General features: G+C 45.7%; 1 protein-coding gene across 1 annotated transcript in view; it reads left to right on the top strand.

The window, feature by feature from the left end:
• pcsk5b (proprotein convertase subtilisin/kexin type 5b) overlaps window positions 1–15,060 on the top strand; it is a 182,460-nt gene that overhangs the window by 164,837 nt on the left and 2,563 nt on the right. The window contains exons 29-33 of the mRNA XM_060053052.1: window positions 67–281; window positions 7,298–7,534; window positions 9,377–9,607; window positions 10,707–10,884; window positions 10,989–11,206. Of these exons, the coding sequence (XP_059909035.1) occupies window positions 67–281; window positions 7,298–7,534; window positions 9,377–9,607; window positions 10,707–10,884; window positions 10,989–11,206 (1,079 nt within the window). The remainder of the gene's footprint in view (window positions 1–66; window positions 282–7,297; window positions 7,535–9,376; window positions 9,608–10,706; window positions 10,885–10,988; window positions 11,207–15,060) is intronic.

Genomic DNA, 15,060 nt, shown 5'->3' with positions numbered 1-15,060 from the left:
ACCTCCCCTTCTCCTCCACGTCCTCCCCCTTTCCCTCTGCGGCCCTCCTCCATCTGCTCCATTCAGGGGTTTTTTGTTGGAGCAGCAGTGCCATCCCTGTGCTCCAGAGTGTACCTCTTGCATGCTGAACGCCTCCCACTGTCTCAGCTGTGCTGCTCAGTACCTTCTGTTCGACCACACCTGCCTGGGCCACTGTCCCCTGGGCTTCTATGCCCAGGAGGTCCACTGTCTGCCGTGCCCCCCAGACTGCAGGAGGTGCAGCGACGACGGCCTCTGTCAAGGTAGAAGCACGCTGCACCCACGCTAATTCCTCTCAAAACACAGGCTTTAACCCTGCGTTCACACCAAAAGATGCAAAAAGTTGCCGCGCGTCGTGATCCCATTCAAAGTGAATGTAGAGACGCGTTGCTGCTTTGCTGCCAATGCATTTGCTGCCGAGAAAACGGGCAGCAAAACTTGATTTGCGGCGCGGCATTTTCTGATTTGCGGCGCGGCATGCCCGTGCCCGCTACCGGGCACGGGCGGAGGGCGCGTTCACGTATTTTGCGGCGCGGCAAATGCTGCTCGAGTTGAAATATTTCAACTTTTGCCGCACCGCAAAACCTTGCCGCGCCGCAAAACTTGATTTGCGGCGCCGCAAAACTTCGGCAGCAACGCGTTCGGGCAGCAAATGCATCTTTTGGTGTGAACGCAGGGTAATACTCCACCCTAATAGGAGGTCATCATACTAGAGTTTTCAACTCGGGTTTTACAAAAGTCAAGGCTGATTTACATCTGGACATAGACAATGTCCACAATTAACCTAGAAACCAAATCTATGAAATGCTTACTATTCAGCAGATGTATTTTTACAAATATTTCAGATATTCAGATATAAGGCCTCTTGGGGCTTCTTGCTCAATAATGCCTACAGGTCAACTTCATGGACAGGAGGGTACTAAACCCAAAACCTTGAGGCTAGAAGGCAAAAACTTTAGACTTCTTCAGTTATTATAAATGAAGCTTTAAATTATATTCTTAATTTTGCAGTTATATACTGCGTTGTGTGGTGGACAAGCACACAGAGGCTCGGGACATATTTCACAACCAACACCAGAGTGGTGAATACGTTGCCTTATGGCGCATTTCCACTGCAGGGTGCGGAACGGATCGGATCGCAAAGGTGCGGGTCGGATCGCGTTTCCACCGCCAAAAGTGGGCGTGACCCGGACTTTGCCGTACCCGTTCCGACCCCATTCTAGGGACTCCTCCGTTGCGGTACCCAAAACGAGACCAGACGCCTGAAAGGGTACCCTGGAATTCTAGCTACACCCCCCCTCCGTTGATTGGTCGACAGAATCGTCACTTCCGGGTGACGCGGTGATAAAAACAAACAAACAGTAGCCTCGAGGTATTATTCTTTACAATTAACATGTCGCGTAAAAAGCTTGCTTGGGCGAACAAGGAGGTGGAGACGTTCGTCTGCATTCTTGCGGAGGAAGACGTTGTTTACGATGTTTACGTAGTTGCCGCGGCGATTGACATCCGGCCTACCACCAAGGGTACTGTCGGCAGTGGAAACGCGACCTCGGAACTGAGCTGGGCTATACTGCCCCCTCCCTACCGCCCCTTTGCGATCCGATCCGTTCCGCACCCTGCAGTGGAAACGCGGCATTAGAGACCGTCCCTGGGAGATGACATGGTGGAGCGGACGTCATGCCAAGTGTTTTGTTTTGATTGCTCTTGTTTTTGTATATAATAAAGTTTGTTGCAGTTATTAGGGGGCCTAGCACAAGGTGTGAGGCAACCTGTTTTATTCATGTTTTTATTATTATTATTCTGCCACGTTTGACTCTCACAGCCTAAACCGTTTCCACACTTTTTATGAAACTTCATACAGCTGTAGATGCTGACTCAAGATTAACAGAGAATAAATATTACACTGATTAGGCCAAAGGTGGCGCTGTAGTAATGGTCCAAAAATGCAAACTTTGATCAAGCATATCTCGTAACCTATTTGACTAACAGAAATGAAACGTTGAACACACATGCCTATCCTCATGATGAACAAATCTTCCTCGAGAACCTATGACTTCCTTTGAAAAGAATTGCGGCCATCTTGAATTTTGTCGAAAAACACACGAAATTCCTCTAAAACACATCATCTAAGGACCACTGTCTTCAATCTGACATAAAGGGAAATCTGTACAATAAAGAAGCACCCAAGAGCCATAAACAACAACAAAAAAAAGGATGTGGTTTAAAACGCGTAAAGACTTGCTTATATCAACCTCCAAATGGACTCCTACGATCTTGAATCCAATACAAAAGTTATTCAGCATAAAATTCTGAACAAGATTAAATCCACATATTTTCAATTAGGGCGTGGCATCGAAATGGGCGTGGCCTGCAACTAAAGTCACCACAGTTCGCAGACGGAATGTTTGATTTGAGTGGGACCAATTTAGTGGCTGTTGGGGACCAAAGTTCTAACTGCTCAAGTAAGATGAAGTCGATTGACAAATCAACATGGCCACCAGAGGCTCAAAATCGTCCAAATTTCACTTAACGCCAAAAGGCTAAGGCTAGGTTAACTTAACCCAATAATCATCAAACTTGGTGTAGTCAAAGCCACATGGGGCAAGATGAACCTCTCCAAATTGTATCCAGATAATGAGGATAGGGAGCGCTAAAACAATCAAGGGAAAATGCAACCTTTCCAAATTGTATCCAGATCGGGCAATAGGGGGAGCTATTTAAATTAACCGAATATGCAGACTTTTGACGGCCATATTTCCTGACCCCTTCCTACTGTCATGAAATCCTGTAGACATTTGTCTCTCCTCATGTTGAGCAAATGTTCCTAGGTAACCCAGAACCTCTAACAAAATGGCGGCTGAACGTCCAAATTAGCCCAATCAATGTTTGGTGACTAAAAGCGGAGTTACCTTGAGTCAATCATCGCCAAACTTGGTGTACTTAAAGAAGCATAGGTCAAGTTAACCAGACTGAACCTCATCCAAATAGGACCATAGGCTATAGCGATCAATTGAAAACTTTAAAGACTCATCACTCCTCAGCCTTTTGATGTACGGTCCTGGATATTTGTTCCCCCATCACCAGATCCACGCTGAGTCTATTCCCGCATTGTCAACCGTATGCAAACAAAAAAGGTCTTAATGGTCTTCGTCAGTGTCTTAATGGCCTGTCAGGGTCTTAATTGTCTATCAGGGTCTTATTGGTCTGCTTTAGGCTTGGTCCCCCTAAAATGCTGTTTGCAGCTTTAAACTATTATTATTATTATATACCTTTTTTTTGTGGTTGTTTGCCTTGTTTTGGGAGCAGTATTCCACTGCTCGGTTTGCCCATCATCATAGATGAGACAAATACTACTGTCATTGTTGCGCTGGGCAGTTTCACAGCAGTTGGCGTCATATGTTTATCGAAGGATCCCGCTGAGGAAAACAAATACGGAACTAGAGCTGCAACTAAGCTCAAATTCACAGTGCAGACTGAAGTGTAAAAACATCAGGTTATTGCTCCAACGTCCCGAAACTATTAAAAGTAATATTAAATGATAAAAAAAATAATAATCATAACACAGAAAAAACATACAATGTTTGATATACATTTATATATATACAGTATACAAGGGATGTCCATGGTTAACCGGTCAACCGATAAGATCTTTAACCGGTAAATACTAACGGTTAAAAATAAATTAAATCATCTTAATTTCTCTAAGATGACAGGAGATCGTTAATTTTTATTGATATTGATACCATTTTCGGGACTCCTTGAAATATAACTAGTATTATTACTTTAATTGCTGATAAGATGATCGTAGTTCAAGATAGGACGTTAAACAGGTCATAATTCCATCTTTACTATCTATTTTATATTGCTGGGAAAACAGGTTTTCGCCAAAATCACAATCTCAATCATATTACTGAGCCGATCTGAACACATTTGACAGTGTTTGCGACTTTTTCTTAAGCTAACTAGCTCTATATCCTGCCGATTTTAACATGGATTTAAAAACTGGATTACGCTTTTAGTAATCAATTTTTATCGATTTTATCGATTCGTTGTTGCAGCCCTATACGGAACATTGAAAGCCTCCTGGAGACGTTGGGTGTGGCGACCTCTACAGGTCTTGAGTGCCTGTGTGCACGTAATGGAGCCAGGTCAGAGTGTCAGGTGTGGCTGATTACACAGCAAAACGTTTTTCTACAATGGCTTAGCCCACTTCCTGCTTTTTGTTTGTTTTAAGTATTAGAAGTCAGTATTCTTTGGTTTATTGGTATACCAAATAAACCCACAAGACCTTTTTGCAAACTCAACAAACTTCTGGAAATTATATTCTTTGACATCTCATGGACTCAAGCATTGTCAGATTCTATTCTGCAGTCAGTCACCAGGGATGTTTATTGGAACCAGGAAAATCTGAGAAACGTCACTACATTGGGTTTGGACGAGTCAGACCGTGCCCGTCAGTTGCTGTCATTGCCAGGACTCGGTGTGTCGAAGCCAACAGGATTAATGGACCACATGTTGGCGCTGGTGGGCAAGCATAAGCCTTGTTTCATTTTCAAAGAGCTCTTCCTTCAACAACTGCCAGCATCGGTCAGGTTAGCCTTGGCAAACACAGCTGGTCTAGACCTCTGGGCATTGGCTAGAGAGGTGGTCTCACTCCGCCACTAGGGGTGGACCTGCGCCCATGCCGCTCTCCACTTCGGTTGTGCCTTTGGATAGCCTCACTTCCTACCAAAGGCCACAGCGGCTGCAGCCCTCAGCATGGATCTACATGGCTGTGTTTAACCACGGCCAGTTGGGGGTGAAGGGCGGAGGTGCTGCACACCATGCAGCTTCAGCGTGTCAAGGAACATTGGGCCGGTTTCACTAGCAGCCGTGAGGGCCGGCCATTCAAGCAGCCTCCTTTTCAACACCCTGTCTGGACAGTGTTTTCTTTGCGATAGGGTGCCCAAGTGTGCCACCTCGCAGATCGATATCCAGGGAGAATGACGGGGGCCGTCACTGGAGGCTGCCAACGGCAGAAAGATCCAGACCTTTGGGCAGACGATTCTCCTTGGATTTCGTCATGGCCAATGGTGAGGCCCCTGCTCGATGCAGACTTCCTTTGTGCGATAGGCCTGGTGGATGTATAGAACCACCGCCTCATCCACGGCAAGGATTTGGGATTCTTACCCTGCATCCTCAGTGCGTTCTCCACAACAGCATCTTCCAGCGGACTCACTGTGTCCGACGGGTTTACCCGCCTGCGTGGGGAGTTCCCTGACCTCGCCGTGCCATGTTTTCCACTCTGTGATAAAACAAGGGGTGGAACACCACATTCCCACAACAGGCACACCGTTCCTGACCCACAACTGACGACTCGACCCAGCAAACATGCCATTGCGAAGGCCGAGTTCAGGTAGTGCGTAGGAATGGTCTGCCGGTCGAACAGGGGTCCTTGGGCTTGTCCCCTGCACGTGGTGCCAAACTCAGACAGCTGCTATTGGCTGTGTGGTGATTACTGCCTTCTCAAAGACTCCACCGTTCCAGACCAGTATCCAGTCCCAAATATCCAGGATTTTGCCCCCCGGCTGGCTGGAAGGGTTGTGTTCTCCATGGTCGACCTGGTCCAGGGCTATCACTGTAATAAATCAGGGAATGTCCAAACAGATAGAGTTGGTTGAGTGTCACTTTACGTACACGCGTGTCTCTGCCGTAAACAGGTATAGCTACCTCCTGCATGTGACGTCACCGTCGTGCGTGTTATAGTGATAATGATACTATGACAATCACCAAGTACCTGTTCGGTGCACAGGCGGCGTATAATGGATTCCATGCTGAGGGACCTCAACATCCTGTTCGTCTACCAGGACTACATCCTCATCGCCAGCAGGAGGGAGAGTCTGTCCCACCGTTGTTTCCCTTTTGAACGCCTCAACAAGCGCACTCTCATTGTGACCCCAGCCAAGTGCCAGTTCAAGCGGTTGTCCATCGACTTTCTGGGGCATCACATCCCCAGGGATGGAGCTACGCCAATGCCTTCGAAGGTGGTTGCTGTGGCAGATTTCCCTCAGAACTGCAGAACTTCCCTCGACCAGGGCTCTCTAGGAATGGTCTTCTAATACGGCAGGTTCGTCCCTCGCGCCGCTGACCTCATGTTGCCTCTGTACAAGGCCCTTCAAGGTAAAGCTGCTGAGGATGCTGTTGCCTGGTTGGAGGAGATGCTAAAGGCGTTCTCAGATGCTAAAAGGACGAAATTGACCATGATGGCCCATCCGTGCCTCGGCGCGCCCGCCACCCTCACGACCAACGCATCACATAACGCAGTCGGTGCCGTCAACCATTAGCTGATCGATGGCGTCAGGCAACCGCTCGCAACAGGGAAAACATTGTGCTTTTGACGGTGAGCTCCTCAACTCAACCTTGTTCTACTACACCATTCCCCTTTCCTGCTGGAAGCCCGCCCATTCACAGCGTTTTTTCACCACAAGCCCCTAGTGTTTGGCCAAGGTCGCTGAGCCTTGGTCCAACCGCCAGCAGAGGCACCTCGCTTACGTCTCGGAGTTCACCACAGACATCAGACATGTTGCTGGTAATTGCAATGCCATGGCGGCCTGCCTCTTCCGAGCCGTCGGCAAGGCGTGCATTTAGACTTGACTACGCCAAGATCGCTGCTGACCAGGCCTCTGACCAGGAAGTCCAGGCCAACAGGACAGCCATCACGAGTCTGCAGCTGTCTGACATCCAGTTTGACTGCGCTATGAACTTGTCTGTTTTAATCAGGCATTTCCATAGATCATGAATATCTAAATATTTTCATTTTAAGCTATGATTCTGAAGAAGATTTTCAAAGATTCTTCAAAATTGTCACAGTACATCAAATTCTATACTGACGGTCCCCCTTATTGGTCCCCCTTATTGGTCGGAATGGCAAAAATGTATGCCAAGTTTCAGAAATGTTCAAACTTTTTCGAGACCTAAGTTACACCTAGGTCTGACAAATGTGAAAAAAAATTAGCCCTCGAGATAAGGGCCTCTGAATCAAAAAATTATAATAAAACCTAGAATAATAATAGGTATCCACAGATACACTGTGAATACTAAACAACAACATGTTGAATAAAAGGCAAGAGAGGGCATTCATCCCAGCCCTGTTCTAAGCATTAGCAAGTGCTGCTAAACAATAATAATAACATAAAGAGTAGGTTATGAATATCATCAATCACGGACGGAGCATTCAACCCCTTGCAGAATGTCCTGACTTTGTAGCTATAGCTGACTCAACTCTCCGCTCTGTTCCCAGAATGTGCTCAGTTCTTCTTCCTGCACCAGGACACGTGTGTAGGCGCCTGTCCTGGTGGATATTATGCCAGCGAGCAGGAGTGCATGCATTGCCATGGCAACTGCATCTCATGTAATGGGCCAGAATCGGACGACTGCACATCGTGCCAGAACCCCAAGGCTGTGCGTTACTGCGGAGAGTGTCTGAATCAATGTCCCTTGAGTACCTACTATGATCAGCACACCGATAAATGCCGTGGTAAGAGAATAGGACCCAATGATTCCCAATTAATCATTTGGTTAATTAGGAATAGAACCAAATTATGATATTCCGAATGTCCACATCTGTTCGGCATCCTTAGCAGAGGTGTCCTCTGCTAAATGCTCCTTAATGACCTGTGTCTGTATTCAACACACTTGTCTGAACAGCCTGAGACACTTTCCCATTGTAACCAGTGTGCAGATACACCTCCCTCACCATGCAGATACACCTCCCTGACCATGGAGATAAATCTCCCTGACCATGCAGATAAATCTCCCTGACCATGCAGATACACCTCTCTCACCATGCAGATATGCCTCCCTCACCATGCAGATACACCTCCATCCCTGACCATGCAGATACAACTCCCTCCCTCACCATGCAGATACAACTCCCTCCCTCACCATGCAGATACACCTCCCTCCCTCACCATGCAGATACACCTCCCTCCCTCACCATGCAGATAAACCTCCCTCACCATGCACCATGCAGATACACCTTCCTCACTATGCAGATACACCTCCCTCCCTCACCATGCAGCTACACCTCCCTCCCTCACCATGCAGCTACACCTCCCTCCCTCACCATGCAGATACACTTCCCTGACCATGCAGATACACCTCCCTCCTTCAACATGCAGATACACCTCCCTCACGTGCAGATACACCTCCCTCGGCATGCAGATACACCTCCCTCGGCATGCAGATACACCTCCCTCACTATGCAGATACACCTCCCTCACTATGCAGATACACCTCCCTTCCTCACCATGCAGATACACCTCCCTCACCATGCAGATACACCTCCCTCACCATGCAGATACACCTCCCTCAGCATGCAAGCGGAACTCCCTCTCACCATGCAGATACACCTCCCTCCCTCACCATGCAGCTACACCTCCCTCCCTCCCCATGCAGATACACCTCCCTCACCATGCAGATACACATCCCTCACTATGCAGATACACCTCCCTAACTATGCAGATACACCTCCCTCCTTCACCATGCAGATACACCTTCCTCCTACACCATGCAGATACACCTCCCTCTTTCACCATGCAGATACACCTCCCTCACCATGCAGATACACCTCCCTCGACATGCAGATACACCTTCCTCACTATGCAGATACACCTCCCTCCCTCACTATGCAGATACACCTCCCTCACCATGCAGATACACCTCCCTCACTTTGCAGATACACCTCCCTCACCATGCAGATACACCTCCCTCACAATGCAGATACACCTCCCTCACCATGCAGGTTCACCTCCCTCACCATGCAGATACACCTCCTTCACTATGCAGATACACCTCCCTCCCTCACGATGCAGATACACCCACCCTCAATATGCAGATACACCTTCCTCCCTCAGGACGCAGGTATACCCATCATGGTCATTAAACATTCAGTGGACCATTGTACTTGGACATTTGCGACAGGTTTCAGCATGCACTTGTTTGTTGCTTTGTACTTGTATTTTGTCTCACATGTCTTAATGAACTGTAACCTTATCTTTGTCACTTTAGATGAAAGAGCTCTTTTAGAGACAATGAAAGAACAGGTAGTGATGATACTAGGATAGAAAATATGAATAGTATCTAGATGTTTTAAGGATTGTTACATATTTACGTGACTATCAATAATATATATATTTTTGCCATATTGCATGTATTTCAAATGGCCGCAGTGGCCATCTAAACTGTTGTTAACATGCTGCTCAAGTTGTATCACCTGTATCAAGGTGATATTTAACCTTTACTTGCATGTTCCGTTAGGTAACCATATCAACAAAAGGTTAAATACTTTTTTAAATGTCTCTCTATGTTGTTCACCCAGACTGCGCAGAGTCGTGTCTGACCTGCTCAGACCACGAGTCCTCCTCCTGCCTGAGCTGTAAGGACAACAGACGTCTAGACGAGATGGGCCACTGCGTGTGGTACAGCCAGTGCTCCGTGCACACCTACATTGATGAGAAAGGCCAGTGCCTGCTGTGTGACCCACTCTGCCACCGCTGCTCAGGGCCTGGGAAGGGCCGCTGCCTCAACTGCGCTACTCTCTTCCTTCTGAGTAAGCCCCAACAACTCACTTAAAATACCCTTGCATGTTAGAAGGCGCAAGAATACGATTTGACAGCATTTTGGAGACATTCCCTGAGATATTTCTGACATATTTCGCAGGCCTGGAGAATAAAATGTCTTTGCGTGCAAACGGCGGTTTCAGCAAAGCTGAAAGTGTTTCCGTGGTGTAGCTGAATAATTGTTCATAGTTCAACCCCAGTCAAACAGCAGTCAGTGTGATTGCTGTTTGTCACACAGTGAGCTATAAACAACATATTTCCTAAGTTTTGCAATCTATAATTACTGCATACTAACATTAACTTCCCACACAAAATAATACTCACGCAAGAAAAATCATAGAATAAAAGTCACCACCAATGTAATTATATTTGAACATGATTTTATATTGTATCACAGAACAATGACAATGACTCTGAATAAAACCAAATGGTGATAACAGATGAAAACCTTCCAACCGTGGGATACAACATTTACGGAGCAGATACGATATGACCTTGTTCAAATAATTACATTTTAACATGTTTTTATATCGTATCATAGAACAATGACTCTGAATGTGTCCGGATGTGTCAGACTTTTCTCCGAAATGTCTCCAGGAATGTCTCCGAAATGTATCTGACTTTTAGTAAGACCCAGCTGTCTGTCGAGCTGCGCATTCTGCCCTTTGACTTGTGTCAAGACCAATCCGCCATCCGATGTCCTGCCCAAATTGCTGGGATATTCCTCCAGACTCTCTTGTTTAACTGAAGTTTCCCAAAAGAGATTGGACATCAGGGCTAAGTCTGAGTGACACAGGCTATCATCTGGCCCAAATGCAACTGCACACATTTCTTTCAGAAAACGGATTAGAAAACAAAAGTACTTCGTCAAAATGTTTCCACAGTGAGCCAAGCTCGTTCAAGAGAATCCAAAGAAGCTAAAGTTTATATATTTTTGCATTATGTTTTATTACATTTGTATGCATAATATATGTTTACTTCCTATTAGCATTTCTGCTCTGTTAAAAAAGCCAAAAGAGCTGTAACAACTTTTGCTAATCCATACATTTAAGAAATCCAGAATTTATTCATTTTTCCTTTGTCTGTCAGACAACACCTGTATTGAGGAGTGTCCTGCTGGTTACTACGGAGATAGAGAGGAGATGGCGTGCAAGCGATGTCACGAGAGCTGTGTGTCGTGTGTGGGACGACACAGTGTAGAGTGTGTGACCTGTAAACCTGGCCAGTTCTACCATGGGCAGAGCTGTGTGGAGAGCTGCTCAGAGGGGTGAGAGCACCAACACTGTACAACGTTCACTCACTCACTCACTCTCTTCTTCAGTATCCATATGCATGTTCAACAGCATGATCCCTTGTTCCTGTCCTCTCCAGTCATTACAGCAACACCACCTCTGGGTTCTGTGAGCGCTGCGAGCCGTCCTGCAGCCGGTGTTCTGGGCCCAGTAGCCACCACTGTCTGGGCTGCCGGGAGGATTACTGGTACCACACACAGTCGGGGAGGTGTCTGAAGGCCTGTCCCCTTGGTTACTACCATGACACCTTGTCCAAAACATGCCGCAAGTGCCACCCTAGCTGCAACACCTGCAACGGTACCTGCTACCGTGCTATTAACAGTTTAACACATTAAGATTATAAATACAAGGGATTGATATAGAAGGAACCAGCTAGTCCTTGCCTATAAGCTAGTCCTTTTGTTGGGCCTCCAACAAGGACACAGGAATTAAGATAAGTACAAAATTAAAGGGCATATTATGAAAACAGCATTTTTCCTGGGATTTGGGGTGTTGTTGTGGGTAGATGGTGCTCCCACACCCATACAAACTTTGAAATAAGTCTGTACATGATTTTTTGAGTGAGATACGCATTTCTGGAAGCAGCCCGCCTCCAGCTACCAAACGAGCGAGTCAGTTTCGGCGCCCCCTCCTACGTAGGAAGGGGGCACATTTGAATATTACCTCCCACTTCCCCACTCCCCTCCAATCAGAGCATCGCTAAGATTTTGTGGACCAGCGGACAAGCAGCTCCGGCGGGGGGAACTCGTCGCTAGCCCTGCAGCTAAGCTCCGGGAGTACAATCCCTTTCTCTGGCGCCGAGCTCACCCCGCCGGAGCTGCCGCCGAAGGGAAGTCGGGAGGAGGAGGCATGGAGTAGAAAGGGATTGCACTCCCGGAGCTGAGCTGCCGGACTGCCGCCGAGCTACCCCAGCCGGAGCTGCTCGTCCGCCGGAGCTGCTTGTCCGCTGGAGCTGCCACCTAGCTTCGGCGCCAATTCAGCTCCCGGAGTACACCGCCGGAGCTGCCGGACTGCGGCCGGACTGCGGCCGGCAGCTCCGGCGCGGGGAGCTCGGAGGCAGTCCGTCAGCTCAGCTCCCGGAGTACAATCCTTTTCTTCTCCATGTCGCGGTTCATGGACTTCAGAGAGTCAATGCCAAAGCTCTTCCCCCCAATCCCTTCTCCTCCATGCTGTGGTTCAGTCTGACAGCTCATTGCTCAATAGGCAGCAGCTAATTTGCATCAATGCTACAGACACCAGAAACAGCGCATTCTGAAGGGACTGAAACGGGAATAGCGGTAGACGATATTTTTTTTCCTAAAAGCTATTTCCAGCAAACCGCTTCAAAAACATGTTTTCTGGAACTCAATTACTAGGGTTTACTTGTTGGGAAAACACCATAATATGTCTCCTTTAAGTGTTACATGCAGAGTTCAAATTGAAACACAATCAATTGTATTGCTGTTGGCTAACATTACTATTTTCACCTGACATGCGGAACACCCAGGGTTCGAGTTATAATTCCATCTTTGTGGGGGTCTCTGGAAGTTGTTGACGGGGGGCAACTTGGCAAGTAGCCGCTCATTATCGAAAATAAGCCCCTTCAGGTCGAAGCAAGACACATCCGTTTCGCGTCGGTGTCCGGTTGGCCCTGTCTGGGGTTATTTTCCCGATAATGACCGGCGTTCTATTATCCCTTACTTAACGTCAATATTACTCTGTATGTGGAAGGGAAAATAGCTTTATTTGTAATTACAATATTATGCTGCGGTATTTTCAGAGACCCCCACAGATATTTGATTTTGCTGCTTTCATGGGAGCCAGACCTCTCTCCATGGGAGCTCAGCTCCCACTGGCTCCCACCTAACTCGAACCCTGGGAACACCTGAGGAAAGATCACATAATTGTGCTTTTACAAGCCAGTTTGGTTTGTATAGTCAAGATTGCACCCTATTTTTTTATTTTGCTTTTGCTCTGTTTTTATTGTGATTCATTATATTAGTAAGTACAAATAATAGCAGTTCTTATTATTGTTTTATTATTATTAGGGGTCCTACAATATCCGTAGGAACCCTATTGTATTTGTTTGAATTATTTATTAATTTTGACAAATTCGGCCATATATCAAAAAACGACATGGTCAAAAGTTGCACAAATTATAATAAGCAGTTGAAGTGTAACATACTCAACAGGCTGCCTTTTCCACTAGAAAAGTACAACATGCAGGAAATTACATAAAACTTTCAAGGTGCAACCCTCAAGGTCAGACCACTTAGATTTGATGCAATTGCTACAACTCAACCAAAACACCCACACAATAACCGCTTTGCTACTGGAGGTGGTAAAGTCTTCAAACTTGGCACACATGTCCCAGGTGACATCGAGACTATATGGTCTTTAATATATAATAATAAGCCCAAAGGCGAAAATATATGCACATCTAAACAGCTTTACAACACGTTTTATCAGCTATAACTTTGCATCAAAACCCTGTAGGTTCAGCTGTCAATGATGGCTAGTGAGAGGAGATGCCATAGTATACCCATGCAATTCTTTTCGTCTAGATCTGAAAAAAAGTATTTGTTGAAGTTTGTCTATCTCTGTCAATGATGGCTAGTGAGAGGAGATGCCATAGTATACCCATGCAATTCTTTTCGTCTAGATCTGAAAAAAAGCATTTGTTGAAGTTTGTCTATCTAAACGGCAGCTTCTCCAACGTAGGCTGGACCTTACACTGGACGGTAAACATGTCATTTCGCAAACGTCTGTTTGACAGTGGGTGCGAACCCCGGTAAAACAAGGTATACAAATGACATTTTACCATACCTACCATGCTCAGCATACATCCATGTAAGGAAGACGTCTCTTTCTAAGAATATAGTATAATCTGCCCTTGACAACATACATGTCCATGTGGTACTGCAAATGTTTACTTTTCCGACAATTTCATATTGAAGCCAAACATGATCAAATGATTCATGGGCTACAAAAATAATCAAAAATCTTTAGACCAAGCCTCACAAAAATCATCTAACAGAATTTGTTTTATTTAGTTCTATTTGAGAAATATTGTCCAATAAAGTTGGAGCAGTTAGCCCATTTTTCTTATATGACTATTTTGTTACTGTATAAAAAAACATACGACTATTATTAGGTGGATACCAATACCCCCCACTACCCATGAATCCAAATTGTGGTACTGCACCCAAAGGGGGCGCTATTTAAAAAAAAGTATGAACTAGCATTATTTCTCCCTACCAGATTGACCTGGACTCAAAATCTCTAAAATCAAAAATGTTTACTTTTCCCACAATTTGATAGAAAACTCAACCCATTTTGCCTATATGACAATTTTGTTATTGTATAACTTACGGCTATCATTAGGTGGATACCATTAACAGTGCAAACTTTTAAGAAAGCTCTTAATTCTCTTGTGAAATGTGTGCTTGGAGTTTTCTTGATGTGGGCTTATCAATAGACATTTTCACTATGTGAATGAGGCTTCCTGCGGTTCAGGAATGTCTGTGGCTCAATGGGGTAATGCCTTGTATTGGTGATCCTTAGGTTGAGAGTTTGAATCCTGAATAGAGCATTATGAACAAGCTGAACATGACATTGCCACTCATTTAAGTAACATAACATTGAACATCACCTGAGATTCATCAGGCAATCAACATTCCGGCTCATTAGTTTCACAGAATCTGACTGCCAAGACACAATATGGCATTAAGGGGTAACTTCTTCGTTAACCATTTTTCCTTCATAATTAACTGTCATATTTATATTTCTTCCGTTAGTGTTCTTGCCTACAAATGTTTAATTTCCCCAGAATTTCAACGATTTTTCAGGTATATGCTTTTAAGAAAGCCCTTAATTCACTTGTGTGCTTATCAATAGACATTTTCACCATGTGAATGGACTGCAGTTCAGGTTTAAAAGTGGCTCAATGGGATAATGCCTTGTACAGGTGATCCATAGGTTGAGGGTTCGAATCCCGATTAGAGCATTATCAACAAGCTGAAGATGACATTCGGCCATTGCTCTGCGGCTCACCTGAAAGCCGAGGCACAGTATTGCATTACCCCGTTAATCACCGCTTGCGGTTATATTTATTATTAATTTAGGTCTATGGTCATGGTGTGTGAGACAAATAATTCACCCCGTTGCAGTTC

Source organism: Gadus macrocephalus, chromosome 6 (assembly GCF_031168955.1).
Source record: "Gadus macrocephalus chromosome 6, ASM3116895v1".
Taxonomy (NCBI): domain Eukaryota; kingdom Metazoa; phylum Chordata; class Actinopteri; order Gadiformes; family Gadidae; genus Gadus; species Gadus macrocephalus.
This window is presented reverse-complemented; position numbering and strand designations above follow the sequence as displayed.